This window comes from Enhydra lutris, unplaced genomic scaffold (assembly GCF_002288905.1).
Source record: "Enhydra lutris kenyoni isolate GAN:26980312 unplaced genomic scaffold, ASM228890v2 scaffoldscaffold37, whole genome shotgun sequence".
Taxonomy (NCBI): domain Eukaryota; kingdom Metazoa; phylum Chordata; class Mammalia; order Carnivora; family Mustelidae; genus Enhydra; species Enhydra lutris.
Window position 1 is genome coordinate 26,711,417 of NW_019154121.1, and position 17,150 is coordinate 26,728,566.

Here is a 17,150-nt window from a genome sequence, read left to right on the forward strand (position 1 = left end):
GCGGGCAGTTCGGCGGCGCGGGGCCGGGGGCCGGGGGCGGCGGAGGCCCCTCGCAGCAGCTGGCTGGCGGGCCCCCCCAGCAGTTCGCGCTCTCCAACTCGGCAGCCATCCGGGCCGAGATCCAACGCTTCGAATCCGTGCATCCCAATATCTACGCCATCTACGACTTGATCGAGCGCATCGAGGACTTGGCGCTGCAGAACCAGATCCGGGAGCACGTCATCTCCATCGAGGGTGAGCGGAGCCGGGGTCTGCGGGAGATGGGGCGCGGTGGCCCGGCTCGGCCACGCTCTTCCCGTCTGGGGTCCTCGCGCCTGAGATCCCGGCCACGCGGTGTGCTGATAGCCGGCGCTACAGAGCGGTCGTCCAGGCTTCGCTGTATCTCGTCCGGGGACACCGAGGCTCGGGGCCGGTCCCGTGCCAGGCGACACGTTTTCGGCTCATAGTGCTCTAGGGCGCGAGGGTGGTGTCGCTCCCGGGACAGGTGCGTTCAGAGCCGCAGAGGTCCGGGGGGTTGGGGCCAGAGCTGCCAGGCCTGGCGAGGGAAGGTGGGCGCAGCGGAGGGCCTCTGCGGGCCGGGAGGTGGGGCCGCTGTCCCGGCCCTGCCCCGCGGCGGGGCGGGGGATCGAGCCTCCCGTTAGTGGATGGCAGCCTTCCCGGGCCCAGCGCCTGCGGGCCCCGGAGGGTGGCGCTCGCCGCGGCGCCCTTTTCCGAAGCACACCCCCTACGCTGCCGCTGCCAGGCGGGCGCGGGCCGGGCCTGGCGTGGGGCTCCGGCGGCGCGACCGCGTGGGAGGCGCCGGCCTGTACATCCGCGCCTTCGCCGGGTCCCACGCGCACCCGGGAACCGCTCGGGAGGCGGGCGCGGGACTGCGGGGAGCTGACCGACCTCCATGGACATGGTTCGGGCGTCAAATGCCTGAACCCCGGACTACTGCCCTGCTCAGCGCTCCTTTCTCTAGGCTCTTGGGCCCAGGACTTTGGCTGCCAAGGGGGGCAGAGGAAGTGGGTGCACGCTGCTGGCACATATCCTGCACCCCTAATGTGGTGGGGACCCGCAGCACCCACGGACAGCCTGGTGGCACCATGACCTTTGAGAGCCCAAGGGGCAGACGGGCCTCACCCTGGGTCACCTGCTTCCTGTCTGGCTCCATTTGGAGGAGGACTGCCCACTGGCAGGTGGTGGGTTCTGGTATAGTGGAAATGCAGGGGAAACTGCAGGGGTTTTTGGGTGATGACTTGGAGTTGTGGGCAGGGGCCGGTCCACTTCTTGGGCCTCACAGTTAGGGCCACGTTCTCATCTTCTTCTGTGAGGCTCTAGGGGCTCCCTCACCTGAACATTCCTGTTCTGCTTTTGGAGGTCCCGCTAGCCGGGGAAGGAGCATTCAGTATTTTGGGAGTAGAGGACCCCATTTAGAGCTCTCGGAACGTTCCAGTCTGACTTCCTCTGTCCTTTCCCCAGTCCTCTCTTACCTCTTTCCTCTCAAGGCTGAGTTTGCTGTGAACTAATTAGGTGACAGGAAAAACTCATTAACATGGATCTGAGTAAATGGCCTGAATCACCGTTGTAGCTGGGGACCAGGAGATGGCATTGTGCGAGCCCAGGGCCCCAAAGCGAGGAGACCGGATTTTTCTCCTAGATCTGAAGCGGGTGGGGCAGGGAGAGTGGCCATTCCTTGTGGCTTCACTGCCCTTCCGAGGAAGCAAAAGTTCCCCATCGGCTCTGAGATACCCCCAGCTCCTTTTGTTGAAGAGAGTTGGTGGGATAGTCACAGAAGGGACAGGGACAGAGGGAAGAAAGACTTCTGCTGCAGAGCACTCTCCCCACCCCCAGCAGGGAGGGGCAGGAATCAGCTGGATTCCCATCCAGCTTCAACTTCCTTAACTCTGACCTGTGACCGCCCCGCCCCCTGCCAACACACACCCCAGTTCAGGGGGGCCTCTGGCTGGGCATCTTCTGTGACATGAAGGCCACGGTTCCCGGGATGCGCTGAGTTTTCATCCCAGTCTTGAATTCAACATGACAGGCAGAATTTCCCTTCTTAGAGCCCTCCCCCGTGACCAACTTCCCCAATGCGGTTTGGAACCTCATGTTCTGTCTGCTTAGCCTGGAAGCTTGATATCACCATCGTGAATCCTGGGACCCAATGTCTCACTGTCACCAGGCCCAGCTGCTCCTCACACATCCGTTCTCAGCTCTCCTGATCCCTGCTTCCCTGCTCTTTCTTGGCAGGGCCTCCCACCTCTTTCTTCCTGCTTCTCCCTTTTCTCCCAGCCTCTCTCCTAGAATCCATCTTTAGGGCCCACCTAACCCCTGCTTCCCTACTTTTGTCACCTAGCTCTAGGCAGGCAGCAAAAAAACCCAAAAAAACCCAACCCAGAAAACTCCTTCTCCAGTTTCTCCCTATAGCCTTCCTGTAGCAGAGCACCTTCTTGGGGGAGAGAGGAGAATAGCTTCTTGGGCGTGTTTCCCTCCTCCCTGTGAACCTGACTGAGCCCCCCTGCCAGGGCCCAGTGGACCTGGGTCCGTGTGTTACATAACACATCTGTAGCCAGGGGAGGCCCATCTGTGTTTATGAGGGCCGAGCCTCTTAGCGGGAAGGGATGACATTTTCCTGGTGTATAATAAGCTTCCACCTCACTCCGGTAATACTTCGGTGAAGGATTTGTCCCAGCTCTGAAGGTGACCTGGGAGACGCAGTCAGAATCCATTTGGGACCGAGGGAACATGATGGCACCTTGCCGTCCTGTCTTCTCCCTGCTTCCTTCCGTCACCTCTAACCCTGTGACCAGGGCAGGAGGAAGCAGAGGAACATCCAGCTGTCCTGTTTCAGGACAGGGTTTGAGGTGGGACAGGACTGTTTCTGAAATGTTCCATTTCCACCAAAGGCCAAGGAAGGAGAAAAGGTGCTCATCCTGTAGTTCTACGGAATAAAAGAAGTGTAACCGGGAGGTGGGGTAGAGGGATAGAAGACTGAACCGCGGGCAAAGCCTCCAAGCCAGTCTCACCTCCCTGGGTGGGGAAACTGAGGCTTGGAGAAAGGAGGGATCGTGCGGGGCCTCAGGTGGCAGTCTGCGGGGAAGGGAACCCTTCACACTTGCTTGGGTCTCCTGGCTATGTCCTAGAAAGAGGGCTGCAGAGGAACTGGGCCTCGGGCCAGTTGGGGGACAGCCTGGGCACGTGGGACCTGCAGACACCCGAGCCAAGTGAGCCAGGAGCCAGGATGAGTTGTTGGGAGGAGCAGCCTTGGGGTCCCAGAGTCTGAGCAGGAGTGGGCCCTGCAGGCCCAGGGGCAGGCCCAGGAAGTGCACTGTGGCCTCCGGTGCTGTGTGGCTGCTCCTTGGGCAGGAACTGGGTTTGGTCAGCTGGTAACTTGTTGCTCTCCCCTTTGTTTTCCTCTCAAGATGTTTTTTCTAAACAATGGAGTGCCTCTGAGCGTTCCAACGGAGGTCACCCTTTGAAGGCTTCCTTAGGCTCTGCTGGCCGGCCGCCAAGGCGTGGGGCTCTGTTACTCCCTGGGATCGAGGGAGGTCGGCAGGTGCAGGTTTTCCTGGTGGGTTCAAGCCAAGGCTAGAGAGGGATCGTGCCCCTGAGCTGTGGGCAGGGTGTGCTGGGTAGGGCTTGGAGGGAGCGGGCAGGGGGTGCCCGCCTCAGCAGCAAGTCTCCCTTGCAGGCCTGCCTGGGGCTCGAGTTCGTCCCGCTTCCTCCGCGTCCAGTGACGAGACCCTGGCAGCGCCCTCGGAATGCTGTGATACAGGTGGAGAGCAGTTGCGGCCGTTTCGGAGACAGGGAATCTCTCTTCTGGTCTCCGTTGCCCTTCTGCCTCACCCTCGGGGTAGCTTGTCCCCAGCCCAGTGGTAACACCCACTTGGGGGACTTGCCGAAGTACACGTTTCCGGTGCCACCCGCAAGTGATCTGATTCAGTAGGTTTGAGATGGGGGCCCAGGGATCTGAGTTTGTCACTTACCCGGGCGTGCGGGTAATTAGTTAGCTGCGGGAATGAGTGTCTGGTGGGGGCCCAGAGGCTTAAGTAGGACTTGGCACGGAAGCGCTCTAGGAATTTTGAAAAGGAGGGTATTTGTGTGGGTGCTAGTGGCCGGGGAAAGCCACATTTGTTCCAGATACATTTATTTAGTTCCTACTGTGTGGCCCAGTTGCATGGAGCTCAGTAGAAGGCAGGGAGGAGGCAGAGGAGGGGGCCACATGGCACTCTGGACCGCAGGCTGAACGGAGCAGCCCGGAGAAGGTGCTAGAGTGGGGTCTGTAAGTGGTGGGAATAAAGCCCAGATTTTAAGAAAACCAGGGTCCTCCAGACCCCTTTCTTCAGGGTCTCAGGAGAGGAATGGAAAGACCGCCTCCTCGGGCTGTAGAACTTCAGGAGGCAGAGAGGTGGCTCATTCTGCCCCCTTCTATGCTGTCCTCTGTCACTGAGCTGCTGCTCTCTGCCTGGAGGAAGACCCCTACAAAGAAGACCCCCTACAAAGAAGACAGTTGTGATTCCTAAGCATCCTGTAGCTCGGCCTACTGACTTTCCTCTACCTTTTCTTTCTCAGTTGAATGTGTACGCCAGGCATGGGGCTCCCGGGGCAGAGCAGCCTTGTAGTGGCAGCAGGGGAGGGAGAGAGTACGGTGGGGTGTTCAAGGAACAGCAGGCTGGTCTGCACGCCTGGGGCACAGTCTGGGGGGACAGGTCAGAGGACCATGGTTGGGGAGTTTTTCATGCTTTGTCCTGTGTTGATTTATTTACACCCCACCATGTTCCAGGAGAGCACTTAAGGCAGTACAGAATCCTGCAGGAGCTGGGCAGGTGCGTGAGGGTTGAGGCTGGAGCATTAGGGCAGGTGCAGTGGAGAGCAGGCTTTTGAGGCTGCGGGGGGGGGGGGGGGTGAGCAGCAGAGGGAGCAGCGGCCTCTAGGGGAGCAGGTGGGAGGGGGAGCCGATCCGCAAGTCCGTGGTGTCCACACTGCCTTTGCATGTGAGCCTACCCTACGAGCTGGCAGGGAGTCCGTGACCTCGGAACCTCAGGAGTGGAGGGGGCAAAGATATTCTTCTGGAAAAGCAGGCTTAGGAGAGTGGAGGCCTGGGGGCGGGGAGGGGGGCAGATGTGGGGCCGTGAGAACTCCCGTGTCCTTGTTCGGCATCACTGGAACCCCCAGCCGGGGACCTTTGGCTCACCTTCTCTTTTTAATATGCAGGTAACTTGAAATTGGTTTAACCGGAATTGCTTTCCTTCTGACCCCTCGCTGACTTGCAGGCCGAGGGGTAAAGGGAAGGTGATTTCGGGATATGGGGCTGAGCTGTAGGGTGATGGAAGTAGGTGAGGGCGGCGGACTGGAGCACCTGATGGAGGATGTACGCATTGGCTGGTCCCGCGTCCCATGGCTTAGCGTTGTCTGCCTGCCTGCTGGACGTTGTCATAAGGCCTTTGCAACACGTGGCGGGTCTCTTTCTAGGTGTGCAGGTCTCTTCCCTATTTTGCAAAGCCTGGGCCTTAGATTGAGTAGCTCGGAGCAGCGGGAGCTGGTTTTCCAACTGCACAGCCGGTGCCTCCCCTGTGGACGTGGACGGACAGATGGGTGGACACACGGATGGATGAGCTTTGCTGGTCGGACCGGATGCCCATCAGCCCCCCTAAGGTGTCTCTCAGGGAAGCCTTTGGACCTTCAGTTCAACCTGTGGATGCTTAGAATACAACGTAAAGAGAACTTAGGGGGACGAAGTTCTTTTCTGCTGTAATCTTATGATGTCTTGAGTCCCCAGTCAGATGGTGGCTCAGGGACGGCTCTCTCCCCTCCCTGAGCAGCATAGAATATACTTAAAACATTTAAATAGAAGTGGAAATGGCAAAAGTAATGCACGCTTCTGATAGCAGATTCAGTTGGAGAAGGAAGTGGAAGGAATGTGCCCAGAGGTGCGTGCCGCTGGCTGCCCAGTCCGGGTCTGTGTTCGGCCGTCGCTTATCTGCTGCCAGCGACTCTGTGACTGATTTGCTGTCATTGGCATTTCCCGGCAAAGGCGGGATTTTGGTGGAAAACACCCTGCAGGGAGAATGGGAGGCCCTGCGTCCATCTCATCTGGTAGCACCCTGTGGGGGAATCGGGAGACCGGGGTTCTTGTTCCTGCCAGGCTGCGACTGGCAGGTCACCGGGTGCTTGAGCTGTCTTCTTTTTATTATTATTTTTTAAAATATATTTTATTTATTTATTTGATAGAGGTCACAAGTAGGCAGAGAGGCAGGCAGAGAGAGAGAAGGAAACAGGCTCGCCGCTGAGCAGAGAGCCCAGTGCGGGGCTCGATCCCAGGACCCTGAGATCATGACCTGAGCCGAAAGCAGAGGCTTTAACCCACTGAGCCACCCAGGCACCCTGACCCGTCTTCTTTCGAGACTTGCATTCTCTTGTATCTGTGCAGCTTGCCGCGACTCCGCCACGGGCCTTGGACCACCTCAGTTCTGGTTCTCCGGCATCAGCTGCAGCCTGTCTGCCACGCGGGCTCCCAGCAGCGGTCCGGGCTGAGCCTGACTTCCTGCACGCGGCCCTTGACCTGCGCTTCCTGGCTCCCCTCAGGGAGCTGGTGATTGCAGAGCTCCTCTGGGTGAGATCTGGGCGTTTGGGAGACACAGGGGTAAATAACAGAACCTCCCCACAGGGTGGTGCCCCATAAGGCTTGCCGAAGGTATGCCTGGAGGGGCTCATGGCCGGACCTGGCATGGAGCGAGCACACAGTGAGCGCCTGCCGCTGTTTTAAAAGGCTGCAGGGGTCCCTGGGTGGCTCAGTGGGCTAAGCGTCTGCCTTCAGCTCAGGTCATGATCCTGGGGTCCCCGGGATTGAGCCCCGCGTCAGGCTCCCTACTCAGCAGGGCGGGGAGTCTGCTTCTCCCTCTGCTGCATGCACTATCTCTGTCAAATAAAGAAATAAAATCTTTTTTAAAAAATGCACAAAAAAATAAAAGGCTGCAGGATGCCTTTTAAAGACACTTTTTTTTTGTTTTTTTTTTTTTTAAAGATTTTATTTATGTATTTGACACAGAGAGAGAAAGAGATCACAAGTAGGCGGAGAGGCAGGCAGAGAGAGGGAGACGGGGAAGCTCAGAGAGCCTGACTTGGGGCTCGATCCAAGGACCCTGAGATCATGACTGGAGCCAAAGGCAGAGGCTTAACCCACAGAGCCACCCAGGTGCCTCTTTTTCCTTGTAGTTTTATTTTGTTTTGGTTTGATGACTAATGATAGTCAACATTAAAACGATTTTGGTCATTTGCATTTTTTAAAATCCTGTTCATGTCTTTTATTCATTTTCCTTTTGGTTTGTTATTCTTTTCCTAAAGCATGTAAGATAGTTTTAACCTCTTAATGTGAATTTTAACCATCTGTTGGCGGGAAGCCATGGCCTGGGGCCCTCAGGCAGTGCTGGGTTGGGGGGGGGGGCCTCAGACCCCCAGTGGAGCTGACCAGGCTGACCTCTGGGCACCAAGAAGAGTGACCCCATGACACGTGGTTTCGGAGGGATATGTCTGCGCTATTTTTTGTGCTTGTTTACGGTGGGTGTGTTTCTTTCTCTTTCTTGTCTGTCGGCACCCCCCCCTTGCCACCGTTGGTGTGCCCGCCTACGCCACTTTCTCTTTTGCCTTTTAATTTGATGTTTTGATGGCTTGCAAACCCAGAGCCCCAGCTTGGAGAATGGGATTCGGGCCGGTCCCGGCGCCTCGGGGTATGTGTGTCTGTGTGCACAGTGGGGTGGGCGAGGCTGGGAGATCGGGGAACCCCCACTCGGGGCTCACCCCGCTCCCTCTGCTACCTGCTGCCTCCCAGCAAGGGGCCAGTGGCCTTCTGTGCCCTGAGGATTTTGGGTGAATCAGGCCCTATATGAAGGCTCTGGAGCCTTTGGTGCGAAGAACTGTGAAGCTTTGGTGCCTTTTAGTTGTTCCCAAGCACTCTTCTGCTCGGTGATGGCTTGTAGACTATTCTAGACTGCTTTGCATTGGGTGATGTGGTGGAGCGAATGCTGGGCGTCCTTCCTCGTCTGTCCGGGTGGTGGTTACGGAACCTGGTTCTGGGATCGCGCTGCCTAGATTCGAATTCCAGACTTAACAGTCGGCGGCTGTGCGACCCGAGGTGAGTCCCTGAATCGCCCTGTGTCTTGGCTTCTGTGTTGCCAAAACGAGGTGAGCAAGTGCCCGTTCCCTCGTGCAGGTGTGAGAATGAAGCCGGTGGGTGCACGTGGAGCTTTTAGGTGGTTGTCATTCCCTCGGAAGTGCCTGTCCTGTGCTGGGTCCTGGCCCGTCCCCCATACGCCGGGTGACGGTCGCCACCTTCGCAGGGTGGGCGTGGGGACTGAGGGCACGAGAGTGCGTGTACCTTGCACAGTCCCCGTGGCCTGCGGCCCCTCCACTAGCACTTGGAATCCGCGCTGGCGGAGTTTGGTTAAGTTGGTACAACCTGGCGGGTTGAGGAGCCACCCCAGGATTTGTCTGAGGTTCCGGCGGATGGGCCCAGACCCCGGACCACAGCTTGTCCCAAGGAGTGTGTCCCATGGGCCAACCTGCATTGCCTTTACTTGATTGTTTGCCTGCTGACTCAGTCCCGCACTGTCCGGTTTTGCAGGTGTCCCTTAAATTTTCAAGTAGCAGTATTAAGAAAGGTTAAAAAAAAAAAAGAGGAAATGAAGTGAATTTTAATATTGTATTTTCTTTAAGCCAGTGTACCTGAAATGTCATCATTTCCAGGTGCAATCAATATGAGACGTTATTAATGGGTTTTTAACACTCTTTTCTCACTCCGTCTTCGAGCTCTGCCCGCAGCACCGCTCTGGGGATGGGCTGAGACTCCAGCGCTCAGTAGCTGGGCCGCTCGCGCATGCCGCGGAGAACAGCTCTAATTTTAGCCCTTGATAGACCAAAGAATACCTGTTTGTCCTAAAAAGTGAATACAAAAGTGCATCCTTTTTGACTTTGCTTTCTCAAGTATTGATTAATAATAACATGCCTTGGGGCACCTGGGTGGCTAAGTTGGTGAAGCGTCTGCCTTCGGCTCAGCTCCTGACCCCGGGGTCCTGGGATCGAGTCCCACATCGGGCTCCCTGCTCGGCAGGGAGCCTGCTTCTCCCTCTGCCCCTGTACTCTCTTGATCTCTCTCAAGTAAATAAATAAAATCTTTAAAAAATAATCCTAGGAACGGGCCTTTCCTGTAGGCCCGGCTGTTCTCCATGAGCCAGGCTACAGGGGTGTTCCAGCCGCACACCTGCCTGGCCGCCGTGATTGATCCCAGACTGATCGTGGAGAAGGGACTGATTCTGCAGTAGCTTTCCGTGGCGGTGCGTTTTCTGAACACCCGAAGACCACTGCCGTGATGAGGGTGCCCCCGCAAACCTTGTTCCGGTCATGGGGTTCTCACGCACCACACTTGGGAGCCGTATTCGTGCGGTTCTGCCCCAGGATGGAAGGTGGGGTGTGAGCCCAGGCCCCCTTCTTGCAAGATGAACGCGCTTGTCATGGCTCCTCGCAGGCAGGGCCTTGTTATGGGTGGGTCGGCCGCAGGCCTCTGTGTGGCTCGCTTCGGTGCAGCCCCTGTGCGCCTCCCGCGTCCCCACATAGCCGCCCTGCTCCCTCTCAGGCCCAGGCCTCTCTATTGCCAGCCAGAGGGTGATCCTGAATTCGGGGTAAGGGAAGAAAGGCGGGCGGGGAAAGGCATGGCCGGCTCCTTCCCTCTGCTGCGGGATGGGTGGGATGGCCCTCGAGCTCTGGGCTGGTGGCTCTACCCAGGAGTGGACGTGCAGGCGGGTGAGCTCTCTGTGGTCAGGACTCGTGTGAACAGCACAGTCTGTGGACTGGCTGGCCGTCTGCGTCTCAGCCTGCCACGAGGTCGCCCAGACTGCTGGCTTGGGGGGGTGCACACAGTCCGGGGACAGCGTGCTGACCGCGTGGCTGGGACCACAGTGCACAGTTGGGAGAGCAGCGTGCCCAGCCCTCGAGCTCTGCAGGACAGGAGGGTTCAAGGTCACTGGGTGGGCTTTTTTTTTTTTTTTTTTTTTTTTTTGCATCACGGTGACCTCCTTCCAGCGCACCAGGGGCGGTGGGCTGCGTGATCGATCCCCTCCAACCGTGACCCATGGCAGTGGTGCTGAGATGCGTGTAACCAGCAAATGTCACAACAGTCTCTTCACCGCGTCCTGGCATTTGAGGCAGGGGCTGTTTTGTAGGGATTTTCGGTTTATGTTTTGCCCTCGATTTCTGCTGAGTTGGATGTATATGTAATGGCGGGATCCATATTCATATCGTAGCGGAGAGGTTGTAAATGTGTGCGTACTCTGGGAGACAGGCGGCAGAGAATAAAGCCCCCTTTCAGCCAGCAGCTCTGGGCTGGCTTCTTGCTGTGTTTCAGCCCACGTCCCTACTGCGCAGTAAGGCGGCTTTTCTCGCCTCGTCTGCTCAGAGGTGAGGCTGGGCAGCCCCTCGTGATGTCTTCGATGGCATCTCTAAGCCCCCTCAGCCAACCTGAGAAGACAGAAACCATCATCTTGTAGATCTCTCGTTCTCCCCAGCCTTGGCACCTTTGGGACAGAGACCCTGTCCCGAACCCGTGTTGAAATGCCCTCTTGTCATTTCCTGGCTCCCGAGTGGCACAGGGTCCCTCCAGGGGTTTGTTACTGCCCTAGAGAAGACAGCCTGACAAAGGCCGGTCCGTCCAGCTCCAAGGCCCCCCTTTCTAGTTTCGTCCATCACGGGGCCTAGGGCATTCGGCGTTCTCACCCCAGCTACTATCTTCTTCACTCGCCGCGTCCCATGTGGACACGGAACCCTGAGCCAGTCTTGCGCAGGCCTCCTGGCCTCACAGAGAATGCTTGACCAACAACCAGGAGGCCTTCCTGCTCGGCACCCAGCCCACGTGCCCTCTTGGGCACAGGAGGTCCTTCAGACACCCTCCTGCCTATATGACCGTGCGCTGTCCTGCTCTGCGGTCCCAGCCTGGTGCGCTGCTCACTGGCCTGAGGAGCAGGGGGCAGGTAGAGCTGCGGGCCAGCAGACCTCTGACAGCAACCCCGCTCCCCGGAGCAGGGCTGGAAGTCGGGAGGCCATTTAGGGTGGGGGCCAGCTGTTGTCACGAGGCCTTGTGTCTTCTCACTGTCAGGAGCGTGGGGCAGGGCCTCCCACTTGAGTCTTTGCAAGGCAGGCTTTTGGCTGCTTTGCTCCCGGGCTGCAGACTTGCTTGGAGGGATGGCAGGAGGGTGGAGGGGTGCCTGGTTCTCTGTCATCCCTCTTGGAGTTCACATTCCTCCCCAGGGGGTCAGAGCTGGGAAATCATTGAAAACACGGTGTCCTGCTTCTTGGTGTGTGCTGCTGACGGGTCAGCTGGCTCAGGTCAGAAGAGGGGCCCTGTGCTCTGAGGAAACCTCCCCCGGAAGCATGGAAGTGGCCCTCCGCCCATCAGGCCCCGGGAGGGCAGGGGAGGTGGCCGAGGAGCCAGTGACTGGTTGAGATGTAGTCAGGGACTGGCCCACCCCGGGTGACCCTTGCTGCGGGTGGCTGGACAGGGGACCGTGGCTCAGGCCCTGAGGGCGAGGCCTTCCCTCATCTCGGAAGCCTCAGATGTTCACGCATCCTGCACCAGAGAAAACTCAGCATCGCGTCTAAGGCAGGCGGCGTCCTTGGCGGTAAGCGGCTTCTGCCCCGCGAGCTCGTGGCGCAGGACGGCGAGCCGGTGCCCCGGCAGCCCGGCGGCTTTGATCGGCAGTGCGAGACTCTGTTTTACTGGAATACTGATTTTATTATGAAAATTGCTGGCGTAGCGTGTTTTTAAACCATTCACAGGTGCCACCCCACACGGCAGTACTTGGTGTTTGTGCTGCAAATGTTTCAAGATTGACAGCTCTTGCAGCGGGCGTGGCGGGGAGGGTGGGGGGCGGCGGGGTTCTCAGTGAAGGGTGGCGGGATCGGATCTGGGATCTCGGAAAGAGCGCGACTAACCAGATTCACTTCCTGCGGGAGCTCCGTACGTGCCCGCCACTGCCCTGCGTGCCTCTTCGTGGTTCTCTGGACACCCCTGCAGGGTGAGTGTGCCCCCCCGCCCCCATCCAGCAGATGGGGGACAGAGATGGAAAGGGATGTGCTCAGGGCTGCTTGCTTTTAGGGGCGGAGGCAGGACCAGACCCAGGAAGTTTGGTCTCAGCCCGCAGGTGCTGCTGCGCCTTGAAACAGCTTTCGGGCGCGCGTGGGTGGCTCAGTCGGTGAAGCGTCTGCCTTCCGCTCGGGTCATGATCTTAGGGTCCTGGGATCGAGCCCCGTGTGCTCATAGTTGGGCTCCCTGCTCAGTGGGGAGCCTGCGTCTCCCTCCCCCTCTCCTCCCCCCTCCCCTCGTGCTCTCTCTCTCTCTTTTGCTCACTCTCTCAAATAAGTAAATAAAAAGCTTAAAAAAAATCAAATACAGGAGAAGATTAAAAGAATATTGTCTCAAGAGATTCAGGGGCTATGAAGGGTTCCCTTAAGCCAGATAGGAAACCCAGAATTTATAGAGGAGAAGACGTGACCGATTTTCTCCCCAGCTTTTTATTTTGGAAGAAACCACCAGCTCGGAAGGCGTTTGCTCCTTCTTCTCCCATTCCTTCTGGCGGTGGGCGCGGTCGGCAGCTGCACGCACACGGCGCGGCACTTCTCCCGAGGCTTGAGCTGCCGTCTCCAGGCGCGGCACGTTCCTGCAGGAAACAGAACACCACTGTCACACCCGAGAGGCTTGACAGGAATCTTCTGACGTCATTTCAGAGCTCACCCATAAGCAGATTTCCTCGGTTTCCCCCAAATACCTTATATGCCCTTTTGGTCTTTCCAAATCAAGATGGGATGAGGCCGGGCCAGATTTCTTGGAGAAGGTCCGTGGGTTCGGAGGTTCTTGCTGCCTGGCTGGCTTGAAGTTCTCCCTCTGTTCCCGGAGCTGCCCAGGACCTGGAGTGAGGGCAAGGCGTTGATGAGATCCAGGTTAAACCCTTTTGACAGGATTACCCCCTGTCGTGTCACATCTGGCCCTGCTGTTCGTGCTGTTCTGGAGTTAACGTCTGGAAGGTCCATTTCCTCCCACTTGGTGGTTGCTAAGTGATCTGTGGGCTGTTGCTCAGGCACCAGGGAAGTCAGCTACTGCCAGGGACCCTCCCCTTGCTGGGGGGCGGGGGTCTGCGTGCATCAGCAGTCCGTGCCTGCGAAGGGGGATTGGGGTGGCCACGTGCTGATTTTCTCAGGTGCGTGTTCCCTCTGTGAGTCCTAGCTGGTGTCCTTCCTGCGCCAAGAGCTTCATCCCAGCCCACCCTTTCGTATCCTCGCTCTGGTCTCACGGTTTTTTGTTGTTGTTGCTCAGATGTTCTAATATAATCAATTACAATATTAACAGATTTAATTACATTTCTGTGGAATAGAGTAGGAGAATTTCCTTGCCATGTACATATGCTAGTTAAATGCTTAAGATGCCTGTGATCGAGTTCCTGCAAACTGTGAAGAGGAAGATGTTCTGAATTCCAGAGGGAAACGGGCAGAGCAGAGGACCAGAAAGATAGTTCAGAGAAGAGGAAGTACACGTTGTTGGTGGTCATGAAAAGATGCTTAATATTAACTTCAGGAGTAATCAGGGACTCCCATCAGAAGAACAGGTCCTGGGCTCCCCTGTCCTGTGGCAGGAGGCAAACACACAACTTTCGATGCTGGTGTGAGGGCCGGTGTAGGCCTGCCCCCCTGGGCTGCTGTGACGGGGGGCCCACGAAGGAGAAGCCCTTGGATGCTATCTATTAACACACAAAATTTATCTGTCTCTGAACCCAGCTGTTCTACTTTTTCCCCTTACAAAGAAGCAGCTAATGGTGGTTTAAAAAAAAAAAAAAAGCCACCAGAATGCCCTTGAGTCGGGGAATGGTGGGATGAGGTTGGAGTGTATGTACTATGAAACATTCTGGAGATGGCCATTCAGGGTGAATGAGAACATTGCCAGGACGGGGGCACGGAGGTGAACGTGTGGGGAGTGGATGGTGCATTTTGGTCCAATGCTGGAGGCTGAGTTCTGTTCCGGGCGGGGGGGGAGACTGGACACTCATTCTGGAAACTTCTGCCCATGGGGAAGTGCCAGGGGGCTAAAAGCAGTTCCTTGAGTGTGTTGTGAAAGTGGTTTTATACTCCAAAACAACATTTTAAAAAAGACGGAACGTGTACATTTATTACATGTACTAGTTCTACACACTTTCCTATCTTGCGTCTCACCCAGAGTCGGAAGGCTCTCACGAGTCCTTGTTAGAGCGCGGGGACCCCAGAGCAGCTGCAGGTGTTGGGGGCCGGGCGCTGGGCAGAGCAGGGGTTTGGGGGGTGAGCTGCACTTGTCCTTTCTGTGAGCGGCCCTCACCCCCAGGTGGGACAGCGCTCTGCTGCTGCCATTTCATTTCCTTTTTACAGAAATCGTGTACTCCCTGTACATGCCGTAGACAACACATTAAATATAAGAGACAATTTGCAGAAAAACAGAAGTAGAAAAAAAAAATCACCGTTGTTCCTAACCGCCCCAAGTCAGCCATTGTCCTCCTTTGGATGTGTTTCTTGCACATGGGCCCGTGGTCCATACAGTCTTACTTCTTAAAAAAAAAAAAAAAAAAAAGACCGGAAGTGCCGCCGCTGCTGCCACCTGTGTGAGGTAGAGAAGGCTTTGCCGCCATTGTGTTAAGTGGTCGCGCGACGGTCGTTGCCTTCCTGATTTCCCTGTTGCCTGCCGTTTGGTGTTGCTTTCACTTGTTTGGAAGCGTTGGACGTCTTTGGGCCTCTGTCCTTCCCTCTGTGTCCAGCGGTCCCCGCAGCGGCACAGAGTCTGGCTGCCAAGCCTCTCTTCCCCATCATGCCCCCCCCACCCCCATTGAGCCGCTGCTGGAGCCCCGGCCTCACGTGCTCGCACCAGGACCGCCATGCACCCCAGCCCACTGGCAGGGCTTTGGAAAGTGAGCAGCAGAATTCACATTCTTAATTTCTATTTACTCGAGTATCAACCTGGGTGGCTCAGTGGGTTAAGCCTCTGCCTTCGGCTCAGGTCATGATCTCAGGGTCCTGGGATCGAGCCCCGCATTGGGCTCTCTGCTCGGCGGTGAGCCTGCTTCCCTCTCTCTGCCTGCCTCTCTGCCTACTTGTGATTTCTCTCTCTCTCTCTCTGTCAAATGAATAAAAATAAAAACAAAAAAAAAATTAAAAAAAAATGAGTGGTTTCCCCTAGTATTGGCCATTTGTACGTTTTTTACTGACATGGAGGTTTTATGTTTGTTTGTTTTTTAAGCAACATTTGTGATACTAATCCACTGACCTAGCTACCTTTTCCCGCCCTCCCTACAGGTGTCAGTTTCCTTTTTTTTTTTTTTTTTTTTTTTTAAGGATTTTATTTATTTGAGGGAGAGAGAGAGATCACAAGTAGGGGGAGTGGCAGGGGGAAAGGGAGAAGCAGGCTCCTGGCTGGGCAGGGAGCCCAAGGTGGGGCTCCATCTCAGAACTGTGAGATCAGGACCCGAGCAGAAGGCAGACGCTCAGCCGACTGAGCCAGCCAGGCGCCCCTCAAGTCCCTTTAATTCTGTTTTTCTTAGGGTTCTTGTCATTTTTAATTGTTCTGGATTTTTTTATGTTTATGTAGTTAAACTTACTGATCTTCTTTCTCCTGTGCCTTATTTTTTTTTTAAGATTTTATTTATTTATTTATTAGAGACAGAGAGAAAGAGAGCGAATGCACAGAGGGAGAGGGACAAGTAGACTTCTGGCTGAGCAGGGAGCCCCATGCGGGGCTCGATCCCAGGACCCTGAGATCATGAGTTTAGCCCAAGGCAGCCACTTCACTGACTGAGCCACCCAGGCGGGGTGTGTCTTTTTGGAAGGAGGGCCCTTTCTGGGAAGGGCAAGGCTGGTCTTTGCCAGTGCGCGTACCCAGAAAGGAAGACGGGTTGGGACTCCCTGCAGGACAAGCTCTGGGCCCAGGTGAGCCTGTGTCCTCAGAGATCTTGCCGGGCCAGGGAGGCCCAGGGGCTCAGGGCAGCCAGCTTGGGTTCGAAAGCCATCTGCAGCCACTTACTAGCTGGTGACCTTAGGCTGTTTGGCCTCCGTGCCTCAGTTTTCACATCTGTATCTTGGGGGAAGTTACCTAACTTTCTCGGAGCGTTATCGTCAGAAGTAAATGGGTCACAGTGTATCAGGTGCTGAGTGTGGCTGATTGTGCCAGTGAGTGGCTCTCACTACCAGGGGATCGGCAGTGTCCTGTGTGCTGCTGCCTTGCTTGTACAGGGCACCAGAGGTGGCTGTGCTGTCCTCAGGAATGGCCTGTGTGTGCCCCGGACCCCAGGCCCGGGAGGAGCGAGAGCAGATTAGACATCAGCTTCTACAGCAGAGACAAGATGAACTGGGGATCCTGGGGGGGCTGCAGGGCATGGGAGCCCCCCAGGGCTTCGTGATGGCAGTGGGCATGGGCTGAGTGTCGGGGCCAGAACTGCTGAGCGGGCAGAGGTAGAGGGAGGCGGCCTCCATGTCCAGGCCCTGCCAGAGAGGCCTTCAGCTTCCTTCAATGCGGAGCCCTTGCGGGACCCCTGCCCCCAGCTCCCCGGCCCCCCAGCCCCAGGAAGTGGCAGGTATGGCCTTGGCAATGGCGCAGAGCCTGAGGAAGTAGTTACCCGCTGTGCTTTGACAATCTGTAAGGGACTTCAGACCCTCGGGTCTGCTCTGTTCACTGGACTCTCAAAGTACCCAAGTCTTTTTTTTTCCCTCCGCTGTAGCACATAGTGGCCCTCATCCCCCTTTCCTGGGGCTCTGCGCTTGTCCCTGCGTCCCCGGCTCTCAGCCACTGGGCACCACTTCTCTCGCTTTCCAGAGCTTCTCTGTCGCGGAGCCGAATTAGCGCAATTATTATACTTTATGGAATCTTTCTTTTTATTTATTTATTTTTTTTTTTAAGGACTTATTTATGGGGACATCTGGATGGCTCAGTCGGTTAAAGCCTCTGCCTTTGGCTCAGGTCATGATCCCAGGGTCCTGGGATCGAGCCCCGCGTCTGGCTCCCTGCTCAGCGGGAAGCCTGCTTCTCCCTCTCCCACTGCCCCTGCTTGTGTTCCCTCTCTTGCTGTCTCTCTCTCTGTCAAACAAATAAATAAAATACTAAAAAAAAAAAAAAA

General features: G+C 56.5%; 1 protein-coding gene across 1 annotated transcript in view; it reads left to right on the plus strand.

Annotated features, from left to right (window-relative positions):
* The window catches only part of LOC111154323 (ArfGAP with GTPase domain, ankyrin repeat and PH domain 3), a 56,383-nt gene that overhangs the window by 128 nt on the left and 39,105 nt on the right, over positions 1 to 17,150 (plus strand). Inside the window, exon 2 of the mRNA XM_022513846.1 lies at positions 40 to 234. Within this exon, the coding sequence (XP_022369554.1) occupies positions 40 to 234 (195 nt within the window). The remainder of the gene's footprint in view (positions 1 to 39; positions 235 to 17,150) is intronic.